The sequence below is a fragment of the Xyrauchen texanus genome, chromosome 9, assembly GCF_025860055.1.
Source record: "Xyrauchen texanus isolate HMW12.3.18 chromosome 9, RBS_HiC_50CHRs, whole genome shotgun sequence".
Classification (NCBI taxonomy): Eukaryota; Metazoa; Chordata; class Actinopteri; order Cypriniformes; family Catostomidae; genus Xyrauchen; species Xyrauchen texanus.
In genome coordinates this window covers 23,353,650-23,370,076 of record NC_068284.1, presented here as the reverse complement: position 1 = coordinate 23,370,076, position 16,427 = coordinate 23,353,650, and the positions used below count along the sequence as shown (strand labels likewise).

Sequence of the window (16,427 nt, the reverse complement as noted above, 5' to 3'; positions counted from 1 at the left end):
AAGAAAGCAAGACATACACATCTGGAATGGCATGAGGGTGAGTAAATGATGAGAGAATTTTCATTTTGGTGTGAACTATACCTTTAAAGTAGTCCACACGACTAATGCTTGATGTGCTGCCATATTGGATAAGCAGTATGCAATGTTTACATGAGTTTACAATTATTTGATTTGATAGTGGATAATGGTCTGTTCATCATGCAAAGTGATCGTATGCCTTCAGAAGATCATCAATCATTGTAAACTCATGTAAACAGTGCATCAATCCAATATGCCGACATGTCAATGACATCAAGCACAAGACACATTAACTACTTTTATGATACTTTTAGGTGTGTTTTTTTTTTAAGATTTAAAGTGACTCACTATCAATTGCTCTGGTATGGAAACCAGCAGTTGTGATATTCTCACGGATTTGCTTTGCATCAAGATAATGACAACAATCTGTAGAGCTATAGATCATCCACAGTTGTAAATCGGTTCTGAATATTAGGATGACTTCAAAAAACCCACTTGCTTTCACACAAAAATGTGGAACAAAACTTTTGGGTCATGAGCAATTTTAAAGAAAGTGATGAAAAATAAACTTCTCCTCAAGGATCTCCAGTAAAACCAAGATAACAATAGAAAATATTTGCACCTCGTTTCACTGCCAAGAAATAAAACAGACATGCACAGAACTTCCTGAGCCAACATTTAAGTCCTTAATCTTCATATTCGCTCTTGATGTATTACAAGTTTAGTATGTGATCTCAATAGACTATAACTACTTACTTGAAACCAGCCACATAAAATGCCCAGACACCTCAGAATCAAATAAGGTTGTTTACCATGTACTACCGGCCTTTGGTAACAGAGAGACATGAACACAATCCAAATATTGATTGGGCCTAACCTACTTGCCATCTTTGATAGAGTCAAAAGTGTTTCTCTCTTTCTTCCTGTCCCAAAATGCTTTTAAAAACACATATCATGTGAGCAAATGAAAATGTCCAAAAAACATTTATGAATGCACTGAAAAGTGTTTCCATTCTAAAAGCGCATATCACTTGTCTTAGCAGAGACTGCCAGAATAAAGTTAATGATCTGGACAGCATGAGGGTTGATAAAGATCTTTGGCTAAAACAAATGTCCTATTGGAGTACAATGTTTAGACTATCTACATGTCTCAATCATAATACTTTAAAACGTCACCATCCTGATCCAAGAATCAATGATAGGCAATTAGCTGATCAAATTCTTAAGCAAAAAGTTGGAAAGGTTTTAATATTGTGTTGTACAGTTTGGAGTCTATAGATATAAACTGGGCAAATTGTGTAATAAATATATACGAACTTGAGCATGCACTTTTTTAGCACTCAAAAATGAAAAATAACAGAGATCCATGGATCATCCACAGTTGATGTGGGTTGATTTGTGTTCATTTAAGATTATGTCATGCTTTAAAGACTTTCTTAAGGTTTTTGGCTGTTTGGAAACTGCTTTTAAACTATGCTATTCAAGGACAAAATCAAACTAAAATAAAGACATGCCTGATTACTAACAGATAGGCCTTCATATAATGATAAAATGGAAGTAAATAAAAAAAATAATAAGAATAATAATTAAAATAAGTACTAATTATTTATTAAATGTATCAACTAACACTAAGCATGACTAAGTAAATAAAATAAATCAAAAGAATAATAAATAAGTAAAATAATTAATGACTATATATTTATTGCATTTATTAACTAACAGTGAGTGAGACTGAGCTTTGGCCTCTAGAAGAGCACTCAATTGCTAAGTTCTTATATGCTGAACTACATGTGCATATACTGTATTTGACTACAAGATGTGATCATTCTTTTTAATTTGTATATATTTTCTATTATTAGGAAAATCAAACGTTGCTTTTAAAAAGAAAGCAGAACATGGATAAAAGCAGGAACATGTATCATGTGCAAAACCATTAACTTGAAACATGTAGCTTCATTTACAGATTTGGTTTCCTGGAAATATGCACCATTTAAAAAATAATAATAATGAGCTGAGCCCTTCAGCTAGTTTAACAATGCTGTCAGTGGGACCATAGGACAAGAGGTATTATGTGAAGAGCTAACAGCTCGGTTTATAATTTTTATAGCCAGTCTAGACTGCATGTTTAATATGTAGTGGTTTTGAATGAATGAACCAGTAGAGTCATTCATTCACAATCTGATGTATTCACATTATGCAAATTGTACCCCCTACTAGTGAGACCTGTACATAAACAACCTTGAAGACCCCACAGTCTAAACTGTATATTTCAGATAATTCTTGCCAAATTCGAGGTACACCTAAAATACGTTCAAAATAATACTTCAAATAACATAATATGATGTAGGATTTTCCACCATTAAACATACAGGCCAGAAGTGTGTTCTGGTTTATTAACCATGTGAATTTGGCAATAACGTTATTTAACCAGAAGGTGTCGCCAGCTTACAGTCTAAGTGCACTTGCAAATCTCCACAAAGGGAAAAGCCTTTAACACATCTATTGGTCTGTTGGATAATAATGGAGAAGACAGAGGGATTGGCAGGGTTCCCGTTATCAGTAAGAGAGTCTGAGAGATCAATGAGCGGTGGAGTCATTGGGGGAAGCAGCCATGCTGAAAATATGGAGCAGAACACCGATGCACACAGCGACTCCAGTCACAACATCAGCGCATATTGACTAATCTGGCCTCAGAGCTTTTATTTTTGGGTACACTGGATACTGACACTGTTGTCCTGTGATTGGTTCGCCTCATTTGACTTTCTCTTATGACATACACTGATCAAACCATCATTTACTTGCATTGTATGGACCTACAGAGCTGAAATATTCTTCTAAAAATCTTTGTGTTCAGCAGAACAAAAAGTCATACACATCTGGGATGGCATGAGGGTGAATGAAGAGAATTTTCGTTTTTGGATGAACTATCCCTTGGTGATCCAATAGAGTACCAAAATTGTCACACAAAAGGGGCAGTGGTGGCTCAGCGGTTAAGGCTCTGGGTTACTGATCAGAAGGTCATGGGTTCAAGCCCCAACACCACCAAGACACCACTGTTGGGCCCTTGAGCAAGGCCCTTGAACCTATCTGCTCCAGGGGCGCCGTATCATGGCTGACCCTGCACTCTGACCCCAGCTTAGCTGGGATATGTGAAAAATAAATAATTTCACCATGTATATGCAGAAATGTATGTATAATGTGTGACAATTGGTCAAATTAAATTAAAATTAAATTAAATTAATTAAATTAAATTAAAAATGTATGTTGTCATACAAAAATAAACAAAAATGACCACAAGATCAAACTTTAAAACGTATTAACTTTATCATGAACTGCTATCATCAAGGTTCAACAATATGCAAAATGATTCACACAGCATAAGAAAAGTTACGTTTCTAAATGTTACATATTACATTTTAATGGTTTTATGCTCTCCTGCGATGGACTGGCGACCTGTCCAGGGTGTCCCCCGCCTTTCGCCCAATGTTAGCTGGGATAGGCTCCAGCCCCCCGCGACCCTGTACACAGGATAAGCGGTTGACGATGGATGGATGGATGGTTTTATGCTCTGAGCACAAAACACTTTTTGGTCTGCAGAAAACATATTTATCCTCACTGCAAGTGAACCATACTTAATGTAGCTTGTGTCGTATTTTTCTTTTCTTTCTTTCTTTTTTTTTTTTTACCTTGCATTGTTTTGTTCATAGTTTTAATAATGAGGGCATGTCACACAACCTATCCATGATGGCACCTGCCAAGTGACAGGTGACAGACAGATTTACACCATAATACCGAAAGCATTTTCTAATTCCTTTTTATAGAAGATAAGCCTATTTTTATTTGCTATCCAAACTGTGAACGATTATACGGTCAGTTGCATTTTAATATTTGGTCGGACGGCAAAAACATTCAAGCTCTGAGTCCCAGCAGTATACTTAATGCAGTGCTGGTGACCCAGCAGTTGAGGACCACTGATGTAGAAAAAGCATAGCTCTAACTCAGGGTTAAGCCCCTTTCTAATATTGCATACAGGTGGTACAGACAAAGGCAAAAAAATGAGTAAGTTTATGCTGGTACACTAAAACACTGCTTGCTCTGCTCTATATGGCTATTGTGGAGAAACACATCTTGGCAACAAGTCACAGCTTTGTCTGAGTCACGAGGAGAGTAAGAGCGTGAAAAGCTTCTCTTGTGAACAGTGTAACACTGTGAAATGCTGTGCAGACTTGTGACAGGTCCTTTAGTCATAGATTGAAGAGGTGCAGTGATGAGGCTCAAATGGATCTACTCTTTAAGAGATAAATACAGCACTGATTTGGCAATAAAATCACTGCACACAGTGGCTGTGCCCCCTGGTGTCTCAATTGCCATCATCAATTGTGGCTTATTTCTGGCAAATGAACCAGAATAATTGCAATTGTACAACATGTGGGATTCAAATGATCAAATTAAATTCCATTGAGGGAAACTATTATAAATAAGTATCAGATTGCAATATCTCTGCAAAAGATATTATTAACCAGGGACCAAAAAAATAACAAATGCATGGGAGAAAATTGAAGGGCATTTTGTCCTATCATTAACCAATTCAAGGTAGACTGATATTTTGTTATTACAGTTTAATTGGGGCAGATATCCTTTTTGGAACTATCGGTTATCTGCAAAAATCTATGCTGATAGTTGCCCATAGTTTTTATTTTTATTTAATTCCTCTGTAGATTCTAAAAATTTGGTTGACAATTATTTGTCAAAAACAATTATCGCAATTATGACGATTAATTGTCTGTTTTAGGGCTTTTCCAATTTAATTGTCATACAAAATGTCATACTTCTTAGGGTGTGTGCGTGCTTCAAACATATTAATTTAATTTATTCATATTTAACTGGGAATGATTTAATAAAATAGGGATATATGATTTCCTTTTGCAAATGACTGACATGAAAATTGTTTTATATATAAATAATAATATTGCATAGTATCCAATAGTCAAATATACCTGTCCTAAATTATTTAATTTATTATCTAAGTTATTTAAAGGCTCTTGATTAAACCCACGAATCCTTATTTTGCATGATGAGGTGAAATAAAATCAATCGCTGACACCTCATGGGGATTTATATATGTAAATCTTAGGGGGCTTTCACACTGGGCATGTTTTCTGCGGTCCCATGCCGAGTGCGATTGTTCCCAGTGCCCCCCGCAGCGTTGGTCTGGTTTCACACTCACTTGATTCTATCGAACCCCGTTCCATTTGCGTTCATCTTACGTCATCACAAACATGGAGAACACAACGCGAGTCATCAAACTTTTTTGTTCTTAGGTGCCATTCAGTAGGCGAAAATGTCATCAAAATGTTGGGGGACAATAAACATAACAATTCTCAAGAGCAATTTTTTTTTAAACCAATCTGTTTTTTTTTTGTTGTTGTTTCCCCGTTTGCATTTGTATTATTTTATTTCTTAAACAATTATTTTAAGAATATATCATTATATTATTTACAATACACATATTTTAATGATATTTTAGGGGGGGACAACACTCAGATAGGGGGGGTCCTGACCTCCTATTTTATTGCATTAAACACATTTATACTTGTATGTCAATGTGGTGTCTTTACATTTTTGGGACTTTTAGGAATGGTTACTTTACTTCCTGAACAAGTGCGCACCGGAGTCACTTTCACATTCACACAAATCACGCTACAGTTCCGCGTTAAAGCTTTCACATTACGGATTTTTAATGCAAACCGTGCTCCATTTCGATCTAAACTGCCAGTGTGAAAGCACCCTTAAGTCCTTCTTTATGCACCAAATCTTAATTTTTTGTCAATAACCATGGTATTTTGGTTGAACAATAAACTGCATCTGGGGTTTTATACATTTTGTACTCTTTTTATGTGCCCGACATAATAAGGAAAGAATACAATATTTTGACATTCTTTAAATCGATTTTAAAATTATTAGCCAATTAATGAGTTAGTGGCCTTTCTCAGCACCCTAGTTATCTGTATCAGCAAAATCCTCTTTCGGACGACCTCTAAATATCAAAAGAGTGCACAGCTGTACCCTGTTACATGCCCTGTTGTGATCTTTGCTCCGCCAACAAAAACAGTTCCAAAATAAGCTGAAGAAGGATATGGAACGACATTTATGACACAGTGAAGCATCCCAGTGCTGGTATTAGAAATATCAGCACTCCTGGAACACTGCTAGTCTAATCAAATTAAAATACTAAAGAACAAACTTTTAAGATCGCAACATTTATCAAAATGTATGTGTACTTGAATTTTACCATTTTGAACAACACGAACTCTAAGGCCATTTAGCTATCAGGAAACACAAGTGTAATTCACACATATGGTAATTCACATTATATAATCAAAATCTGTAGGACTGTACAGAGGTTGCCGAGTGGCTCTATGTGCGTAAGGTTGCGATGTGTCTGACCATCGTGACTCTGCCTGGCTGATCCTCAACACCCCCACAGGCGAACATCAACAGACACTGGCTGAGCCATCGATTCTTTATCTCTAGTGGCCTGAGGCTTTTCAGACCTCAGATAGAGCAGCTACACAACACAAAAAATAACAGTTAGCTGTGCTCTCTGCCAAATTTAACACTCTGTGATACTATTTATAATTGCAAGTTCAGAACTCTCAGATACAGAGAAGAGGGAAATCTAAGTAATTTCAGAGCAGCTCTCTTCACTAATCTAGAATGTGCACTCATGATGGTGTCCTGGCTAATGTAAGCAATTTCAGAACTCAAATGGAAATGGGAGCACTGGTTTGCTTCATGAGGGCAAGTCTTTCCCACAGACAGGGATAAAAACCTGTCAGTGCTGAGCATTGGGAAACAGTCCATTCAAACGGAAAATAAATCTTGTTCTCTCGTTATTTCAGAATGTCCCAGCGTTCATCGACTCACATTTACAACAAAAATTTAATTTCCAACCAAGGACAATAACAAGCATGTTGTAATTGTACAAAGATTATGAATAAAACAGAGTTCTTTGTTCAGAAACTTACTGTTCCAACAAATAGAGATTGACTGAAAACCAGTTTAACCAAAATATTTACCAATATTCACACTTTTCCACTTAATCTATTATCGGTTATTTAACATTGGGTCTTTAAACCACCCAACTATTGCATTAGACCACCATGCATTAAACAGGAAACAACTGTGTTCACCAGTAAATTTGCAATATTTAGATTTGTTTGTATAAATTATTTGACTTTTTACAGCTATTAAGTTAATGTGTTACAGAAATGTTTAACACGCATCATTTTAAGATAAATTATTTGTTATGAATATATTGGTGATGCAGGCATTTAGTGTTGCAGTTTAATAAACATTTAGTTATCACTGTGTCAAAAAGCAGAAATACATACCCAATACATGAGTGCCGCCGTGTTGAGTAGTTGATCTGCATCGTCTTCCTGGGAAAGCGGATATCTTTGTTCATTGTGAGAGAGGATTACATCTACTTTCGAATATTAGAGTTAAAACACGAGAAGTTTTTCCAGCTTTAGACAGCAAGGATGCAACAAAACTAAATGCAACACCTCAGCAGATTTCTCGCTTTTGTCCCAGATCAACATTCTGCCAAGGTCTTTATATCATGTCCACTCTGTGTCAAGTGTCTCCATCTGCTGAGAAACATACTGGTGTGATAATCTTAAAGCAACTTTATTGAAAAAATTTTTTTAAATGTAAAGCGGATGCAGTTCAGTCCAGTTAAGTTTGATTGAACAGCTGTTTCTCTGAAGGTTCAAGCTCTGTAAAGACAACATCTAAACTATACCATCATATCATATCGTCACTAGAATATAGGACCAACGTAGTCCCATATATCATAACAAATCTGAGCTGCAAGTCTGTAGGAATTCCTTATTTTGCCTGGTTGCATCCCACAAAGTTAGGATAATAAAGATGATCCTTTTAATATAATCTTTTAATATTACTTCTGAACACCTTCAGAGCTTAAAAGAAACAACAACCGGGCCCCAATTTAAAAAAAAAGATGTTCCTATATTTCAGATTTTTTTTTTCACTGATATTAAATTAGTTGATCATGTCTTTGAATGAAAGTCTGAAAACCTGGTGAAAAAAGCTCCAAAACAAAGAAGAGAGGCTCATAATAATCCCATCAGATGCTCCACAGAGTGTGCTGTCCCATCCAGCCTTCTGGTGCCATTCTCTGAATCCAAAGCCCTGAAACTAAACTCTGTCCTGAAACAACCAGCCTTTGATAGAGTTTGGAGGGGGGAGGGGGGGTGTTGAGAGAGAGAGAGAGAGAGAGAGAGAGAGAGAGAGACAGAGAGACAGTGAAGAAATGGAGGGTGGATGGAGACAGAGAAATACTCTGCTGCACTGTTGTATGTGTATAAAATATTTTTCAGAGGTCAATTTGCAATAGGTGGGGTGCTCTGTGATGGGGCCTGAATTCTGTCCTTGGACTTGTTCCTTTACCTCTTTCAAGTTTTTTGAGAATAATAACCAGCAGCCTATATTTCACTGGCCTGTGTCCAAATGTGACACTAACTTAGCCAAGCCTGCAGCTAAATAATGACACTGTGTGTTGCTGAATCCAATATAAGGAGGAATATAGAGGTAGCATGAACACGGTGGCTAAGCATCCTAAACTCAACTTTTTGTATTTCAGATCATTTTTCCTTGATTTAAATTGAACAATGTCTTTCAGACAAGTATCTTTGCCATTATTTTTGTTTATTTAAAAAATGCAACACCAGCAATAACATTTACATTATAAATTGTAGAAGTATGTTGTTGTTTAAAAAGAAAAACACACTTAAATGGGATATTTAGAGGCTTGGATGGACTGAATTAATAAAATAAGATAACAGATTATTATTATTATTATTATACATTTTTTTTTTTTTTTGTCTAGGCTTATAAAACCTTATGATTCACAAATACCAAATAACCATGATGTCAATTGAGGGGAAGATAAGTAAAAGCCACTCATCTCTACCCTCTGGTGGACACAAAATAATGTTTTCCTTCTTTATTACAGTACAGAGTAGAACCTACTATACTTCAATCTACACTGGGCAGTTGATATCCTAATATGCTGTTGGTGTTCTGCATGTCGCCAAAACAGCACAAACATCAAGACATTAGCTTGGATAGCTTCAAATGTATCCTTTCACTTGAGATCTGGGAATTTGGAGGCCAAGTCAACGCCATTCCTGAACAAAGTGTGCAGTGTGGCAGGGCGCATTATCCTGCTGAAAGAGTCCACTTCCAATCAGAGAATACCATTGCCATGAACCAGTTGCAGAACAAGTGTACCTGGTCAGCAACAATGTTTAGGTAGGTGGCAAGTGTCAAACTGATGTCCACATGCATAATCAGACCCAGGGTTTCCCAGCAGAACATTGCCCATAGCATCACAGTCCCTCCACCGGCTTGTCGTCTTCCACAGTGCATCCTGGTTAAATCACTTCCCCAGGTAAACGGCATGCATGTACACGGCCGTCCACATGATGTAAAAGAAAACGTGACTCATCGGACCAAGCGACCTTCTTCCACTGCTCCAAGGTCCAGTTCCGGTGCTCGCATGCCTATTGTAGGTGCTTTCAACGGTGGACAGGGGTCATCATGGGCACTCTGACAGGTCTGTGGCTACACTGCCACATAAGCTGCAGGGTGCGATGCACTGTGTGTTGTGACACATTCCTCCCATAAACATCATTCACATTTACTGTGACTTGAGCAACAGTAGACCTTCTGTCGGTTCAGACCAGATGGGATAGCCTTTGTTGCCCTCGCGCATTGATGAGCCTTGGGTGCTAAACACCCTGTCGCTGGTTTGTGGTTTGTCCCTCCTCAGCCCACTGTCGATAGGTATTCACCACTGCTGACCTGGAACACGCCACAAACCTTGCCGTTTCAGAGATGCTCTGACCCATTCGTCTAGCCATAACAATTTAGCCCTTGTCAAAGTTGCTCAGGTCTTTATGCCTGCCAATTTCTCCTGCATTCAACACATTGACTATAAGAACTGATTGTTCGCTTCTACCCAAACCTTGACATGTGACCTTGTTATGATCAAAGCTATTAGCTTCACCTGTGAGTGGATATAATGTTTTGGCTATTCAGTGTAGATAGAAATAGGCTTTCAATTAAAATATTTTGCCATTCTATACTTGGGGTCTATTTAAAAAAATTACTGGTCAGAATTGACATATTTCTATCAAAAATAAATAAACTAAATAAAATAAATCTATTAAAAATATATTATAGATTAGCCTAGTATATTATTTTGTCATCAATTATTATGCCCTGTGGAGTGACTCTCAAAATAAATGTCTAATTGGGCGATCTGATTAAAACGTTTGCTAATAAGGAAACCAAGAGGAAATAAACAAGATATTTCCAAGTTAGAAAGAGGGAGAATTACCTCCTGTTATTTATAAAATGTCTAATGTTTATGTGGAATTACTTCCAGTCCTGCGGTGTGACAACTCCACATAATAGAATGTTTTTCTGCATTAATAAGCCTAATATAAGTAAAAACTGTACTCTATGGGAGTCTAACAGTTGTTAATAATGTGTCAGAATAGCCTATTACTTTTAAAAAATGTGAAAGCAGTGTTCTGTGATGTGACATTCTAAACCGCATCTAAAACCGTTTTAAATTGCATTTTTCTGATTGTTTTGTATGTATCGTGCATAAAGTTTTCACAACCTCATATTAATTGAAAACTAAATGGAACATTTATGGAATATACTTTTACAAATTCAGTTGTCACACTGCAGCGCCACTGGAATGGTTAAATGGTGACCAGTCACAGCTTCTAAAACATACACTTTGCCTTATACAAATGGATACATTTTAACCTGAAATCTTGATGTTGAAAAAATATCTTGGTAACTGTCGTAACCTCCATTCGCTGATGGAGGGAACGCGACATTGTGTCGATGTAGTGACATTGGGGGTCAATCTCAAGAGCCCAAGAAATTGAGAAATGTTTTCTTTGAGAAAAGGCCAATGAGAATTGGCGAGTAGAATTTGCGGATGTCTGTTAGAGAGGTGCCATTGGCCAGTGCCCACGAGGATGCCACACTCCTTGTAGAGTGTGCTCAACCACACAAGGGGGAGGGCACGGACTGGGTCTGGTAGGCCAAAGCAATGGCGTCCAAGATCCAGTGGCCAATCCTCTGTTTGAAGACAGCATTCCCTTTTGGCTGTGCACCGAAGCAGATAAAGAGCTACTCAGAGCTATGATCCAAGTAGATGTGCAAAGCATGCACCGGACACTGCAATGATAAAGCTGGGTCTGCCTCCTCCGGGGCAGCTTCGCTTGCAGTCTTACCACCTGATCCCTAAAAGGTGTCGAGGGAACTTTGGGCATATAGTCCGGTCGGGGTCTCAGGATCTGCGTGAGAGTCTTCCGGACCAAATTCCAGGCACGTTCGCTGACAGAGAACCCTTGCAGGTCCTCGACCCTCTGATGGAAGTGAGCACGGTCAGGAGGGCGTTCTTTGAGATGGCATTTAGCTTGACTGACTCTAAGGTAGAGAGTGGGGCCCTCCGTAGACCTAGAAGGACCACAGAGAGGTCCCATGAGGGAAGAGGCGTGGCCTAGGAGGGTTCAACCTCCTGGCGCCTATTGGGAACCTGATGAACAGGTCATGCTGACCAAGAAACTTACCTTCAACAGCATCGTTGTGTTGCTATAGCAGCTACAAGACCTTCAGAGTTGAGTGGGACAGCCGCCACTCCAATTCTCTTGTAGGAAGGAAAGCACTGACCTGACTGCGCACCTCTGGGGGTCTTCGCTTACGGGAAGAACACCACTTAGCGAACACACGCCACTTCAGGGACTACAGCTACCTTGTAGAAGAAGCCCTGGCCTGAGTGATTGTGCAAACCACTGCGGGCAATAGACGACTTAGGTCTTCCGCGTCCCGTCCAGGGACCAGACATGGAGATTCCAGAGGTCTAGGCGTGGGTGCCGTGAATCTGCCAGGGAGGTGCTGTTGCAAGGAGTGTGAGGCCAATAAGGAGACACCAAGGTGAACTTTTCCTCATCCTCCCTGGGATGAGGCAAACTGGCCGTGAAGCAAGCCACCGTCGTCCCGAGCACAGACGGAATCAAACGAGGGTACCGGGGGGTGGATTGTTAGTGGGGCTTTGCCTGCGGAAACTGAGGGGGGGGCCTGGAGAGGTGTTCGTTTTGAGGAACGTAAGCCGCGACCGCAACGCTGCCATGGTCATATCCTCGCAGTAAGAACATGAACCATTCACAAATGCTGCCTCGGTGTGATCGCTACACAGGCACACGAGGCAGAGTCTATGACTGTCGGATCTGGGGAGATACCGCCCACATCCAGGAACTACACAGCGGCGGAAGGGGATCTTTATAAAGACGCGTCCTGAAAAGAACGTTCAATGCACGCTTGTGTATGTTGCTCTTTTACCAGAAACAAACTCTTTTAGAGGAAAATAAACTCTTTCAGAGAAGTCAACTCTTTTAGGAGAGAAGCACTGTCGAAGCGCCCAGGGGCAGAGGAGAAAGCCGCTGGAATGCGCCGTCAGAGCCAACAAAAGCTCTATTGCAGAGGTGGGTGAAGCAGTCGTGATACACAGCTTGCTGATCACACAACCGTTCGGCTCCGAAGGAAAAATCTGTCTGACATTCGCTCGCCCTCTCCCCTTTATACCCGTATGTCCGGGGGCGGGGCATGCAAATTCTGCCTGCCAACTTGACAATGGCCTTTTCTCAAGTTCAGAGGTATGCAAGGCTCTCAGAAGAGACCCCTTGTGTCACTACAATCGACACAACGTTGAGTGAGTGACAGAAGGGGAACAAATGACTCTTATGAATCTATTATTTGTAATGAATCAAAACAGACAGCGCATCCAGTGAAGTCAAAAATGACTCTTATGAAGTGGTTCTTTTCATAAATTGTTCAAAATAACTCACAAACTGACTGACTAATTTTCCTTATGACAAGCTGTATTTAAAGAGACATATTTGTAACAAGTTGTTTTTTGTATTTATAAAAAAACATTAAAAAGAATAATCAGAGTAATGGCAAGTAGCATATAAACAGGGTTGAAGTGGTATCTAATCTAATTATTCCTTATACTCTTGATTATTGTAATAATCAGAATATAGGTGTACATGTACAGAAATTTAGCCAACGTCTTCTGAAGTGATCCAGTTCATTTTGGCAGAACAGACCAAAATATAACTACTTTTTCACTGTATGTCTTGCCATTGCAGTTTTTAGGCACGATCATGATTTCAAGCTCGATTACACTTCCTAGTGCTTGACACATGCACAAAGTGCTAGATGGCATATTGGAAGTGTAATCGAGCTTGAAATCATGAACGTCAAAGAGACTGCTGTCAAGATGTACAGTGAAAAAGGAGTTATATTTTAGTCTGTTCTCAAACAAACCCAACTGGATCACTTTAAATTTATTTAACTACTGGAGTCTGATGGATTATGTTTATGCTGCCTTTGTGTCATTTTTGGAGCTTCAAAGGCCTGATAAACATTCACTTGCATTGTAAGGACCTACAATGCAAGGGTGAGCAAATTATTTGAGAATTTTCATTTTAGGCTGAACAATCTCTTTAAGAACCAGAAAAGCCCTTGAAGATATACATTTAAGCAATCAATGAAGAAGTTCTCGGGACAGACAGATCTGCTGTTATTATCATGTAAAATTTTGTTTAAAACACTTTCACGTTTTTGACACTGTAGGTTAAATAAAGTCTCTTGCTTTGAATTGCTTCATCTTTTGTGGACATTATTCTGACAGAGATATGGCTTGTTTAATTTTTCCTTTTCCTACACCATCCTGCCATAATTCTCAGAAAGCCTGTTTCTTTCTTCTCCAAAATCCTTGACATACTTAACATAGATTTTTTTTTCTCAGCATTATAAAAGTCTGATTTGACCTGCGTGGACTTCCACTATTTACATTTAAATTTCCATTAGATGGATAGTTCTGAAACAGACCAGGTTGACTCTTTCCACTTAAATCACACAAACTAGCTGACATGAACATTCTGACCTGTGTTAAACATTTCAGCTAAAACAGTTCACTTGCAGATTTATTCTCTGATAAACAACTTTGGAGTTCATTGGTCACCTCTTGGCAAAATACTTCTCTAATTGTAATCAGTCAATAAAAGTTTAAAGTTATGTCTAACACGTCCCCTGAGGTCTGCAGATTATTTCTCAACATATATTGTGCATGTGCGTGTATGGCTGGGGATGTTTAAAGTGTTGTGTCAGACTCTGACTTCCTCAAATCTTAATGGAAATTTAACAGACACCGAAACAAAAAAAACATTATCATGTCCAAAGCACAGGCACTGTAGATACATTTTGGCACTGGCTTCCAAAAGGGCAGTTTAAAGCATTTATGCAGATTTTTGAAGTTTATATTTTATTTTATTATTTATATTAAACTTCAAATGCCACATTCATTACAATGTAATGCATTATTTGCATAATGAGAGACTTAATTTTTTTGAGTGCAGTGATAAAGCGGACATTCACATTTCACTGAAATGTCTGCTACTTAGAATTAAGGACTCTGTGGCATTAATTAATACCAGAGTTTTGTAGTCAACACTTGCATGTGTTCAGATGTCATTGGACATCAAAAAGTAATTTTATGTTAAAGCTAATTAAGTGTGTAATTTCTGCAACACTAGCAGCACCAAACGGAATTGCAAAAATATTTTTTAATAAAAACAGCTTTCTGAATACACACCTGGTCTGCAGATGTTCAAACAGTCAGATAGCCCCACCCCCAAATCACACCATTGGTTAAGTAATGTTGTTGGGATGTGTCTAAGCGGGTCGCTCAAAACAAACAAAGGAATTTTTATAGCCCTCCAGAGACATAGTGTTTACAGTTTTCGAGAAAATGAACCTATGAATGGCTTACCTATACTGTAGTTGTCTCTGTATATTAAGCTGGGATAGAATAAAGTATTTTAACACTGAAAAAGTTACATCAGCTTTAAGATCTGTTTCCATCACTTCATTAATTCTGGCTGATGCGTTTTGGATTGGTAAAATGACTAAACATTCTGTGTTTACTTATAGAATTCATTTTGAATGTCTTGATGGCGAAATTTGATATGTGATTGTTTTCATTTTGATTCCATTTATAATTTAGCTAAGTGATCGAAGTGACAAGCAGTAACCACAAAAGTTACCTCTAAATGCTTTACAAGCTTCTTTAGTATTAACAAAGACTATATTATTTTCCAAAAACACTCTTTGAATTCCATTTGTGTTTGTGTACTACTAAGAGGTTAGTTAAAAAAAAAAGAAATAAAAAAAGAAGTAAAATGGAAAGCCCAAAAAAGTCCAGGATACAAGCTGCAGAACTTGTAAACCACAGTCTATAACTATCACTTTACACAAATGCTGGCTACAACAACATGTCTATAAAGTCAGAGGACATAACAGTCAAATAATTTTAATAAGACAATTTGAAAATAACTGCTATTTTTGCTACTAGCAATGCAGCCTGTGCAGACTTACAGTAAACTTGCATTTATATCTAGTAAAAGGAAACTGATTAAAATGTAGAACAAAGCTTGTTCTTTCTGGAAGTCAAAAGGAAATACTCCATAACATACAGGTTCTACTTTTCAGGGTATAAAAGACGGAACCAGTATAACTTTGTGCAAAAAAGCATTTGAATGCATTCATTTGATTGTTGAGACATGCTGACAATAATTACCTCAGGTCAAGAGATCCTTTAAAACAAAGACATTGTTTTATGCACAGCAGACAAACCTTCTCCTTGATTGTAATGATTATATTGTAGCTTGAAGTGTTACCATTGATACCAACACTGGATAGGAGGGCAAATGTCTTAAGCAACCTAAAAAAATGTGCCTTGTGATATCTCGTTATAAATGCCTGAGCCATAAGACTCATGTGAAGTTGTGTCGGTTTTGGAAATTACGCCTCCCAGGATGATCAAACATGGCAATGTAAGGATTAATCTATGTACTAAACCACACAAAGACAGTTTACCAGGTTTCATACTGCAAGTATCAATGATTCAGACCCTACCTGGGAGTGTGAGCCAGAGTAAAGCGCCTTTGCAAAGCAATACTGCGGTTCATCATCAGCCTCCGGAAAAGCAAAGGGGAATTGCGGGGAGAACTCCGAGGAGAATCACGAGGAGACATTTTGGGTGAGCCGGAGGGAGAGATTCCCTTTGGCATCAGCTTGAGATAAGAAGGCCTCTGAGGTCTCTCCTCTTCAGAACTCTCTGAGACAATCATGTCGCTCATGACAGCAGAGTTCCTGTTTGTCTTTTCACAACTGCCTGCGTTTGACAAAACAAGAGTCTGGTTATGGCATTGGTCATCATTCACACTGCTTTC

The 16,427-nt window shown here is 38.4% G+C and overlaps 1 protein-coding gene across 3 annotated transcripts in view; it reads right to left on the bottom strand.

Annotated features, from left to right (window-relative positions):
• The window catches only part of pde4ca (phosphodiesterase 4C, cAMP-specific a), a 65,952-nt gene that overhangs the window by 49,416 nt on the left and 109 nt on the right, over nt 1-16,427 (bottom strand). Inside the window, exons 1-2 of one of the 3 annotated variants that reach the window (XM_052133829.1) lie at nt 7,587-8,218; nt 7,413-7,460 (exon numbers count right to left, since the gene is read on the bottom strand). In XM_052133829.1, coding sequence (XP_051989789.1) covers nt 7,413-7,453 — 41 coding nt within the window. In that variant the 5' untranslated portion in view covers nt 7,454-7,460; nt 7,587-8,218. Of the gene's footprint in view, nt 1-7,412; nt 8,219-16,110; nt 16,370-16,427 lie in introns of those variants that run through there. The other 2 variants (XM_052133826.1, XM_052133827.1) reach the window with 2 other exon arrangements.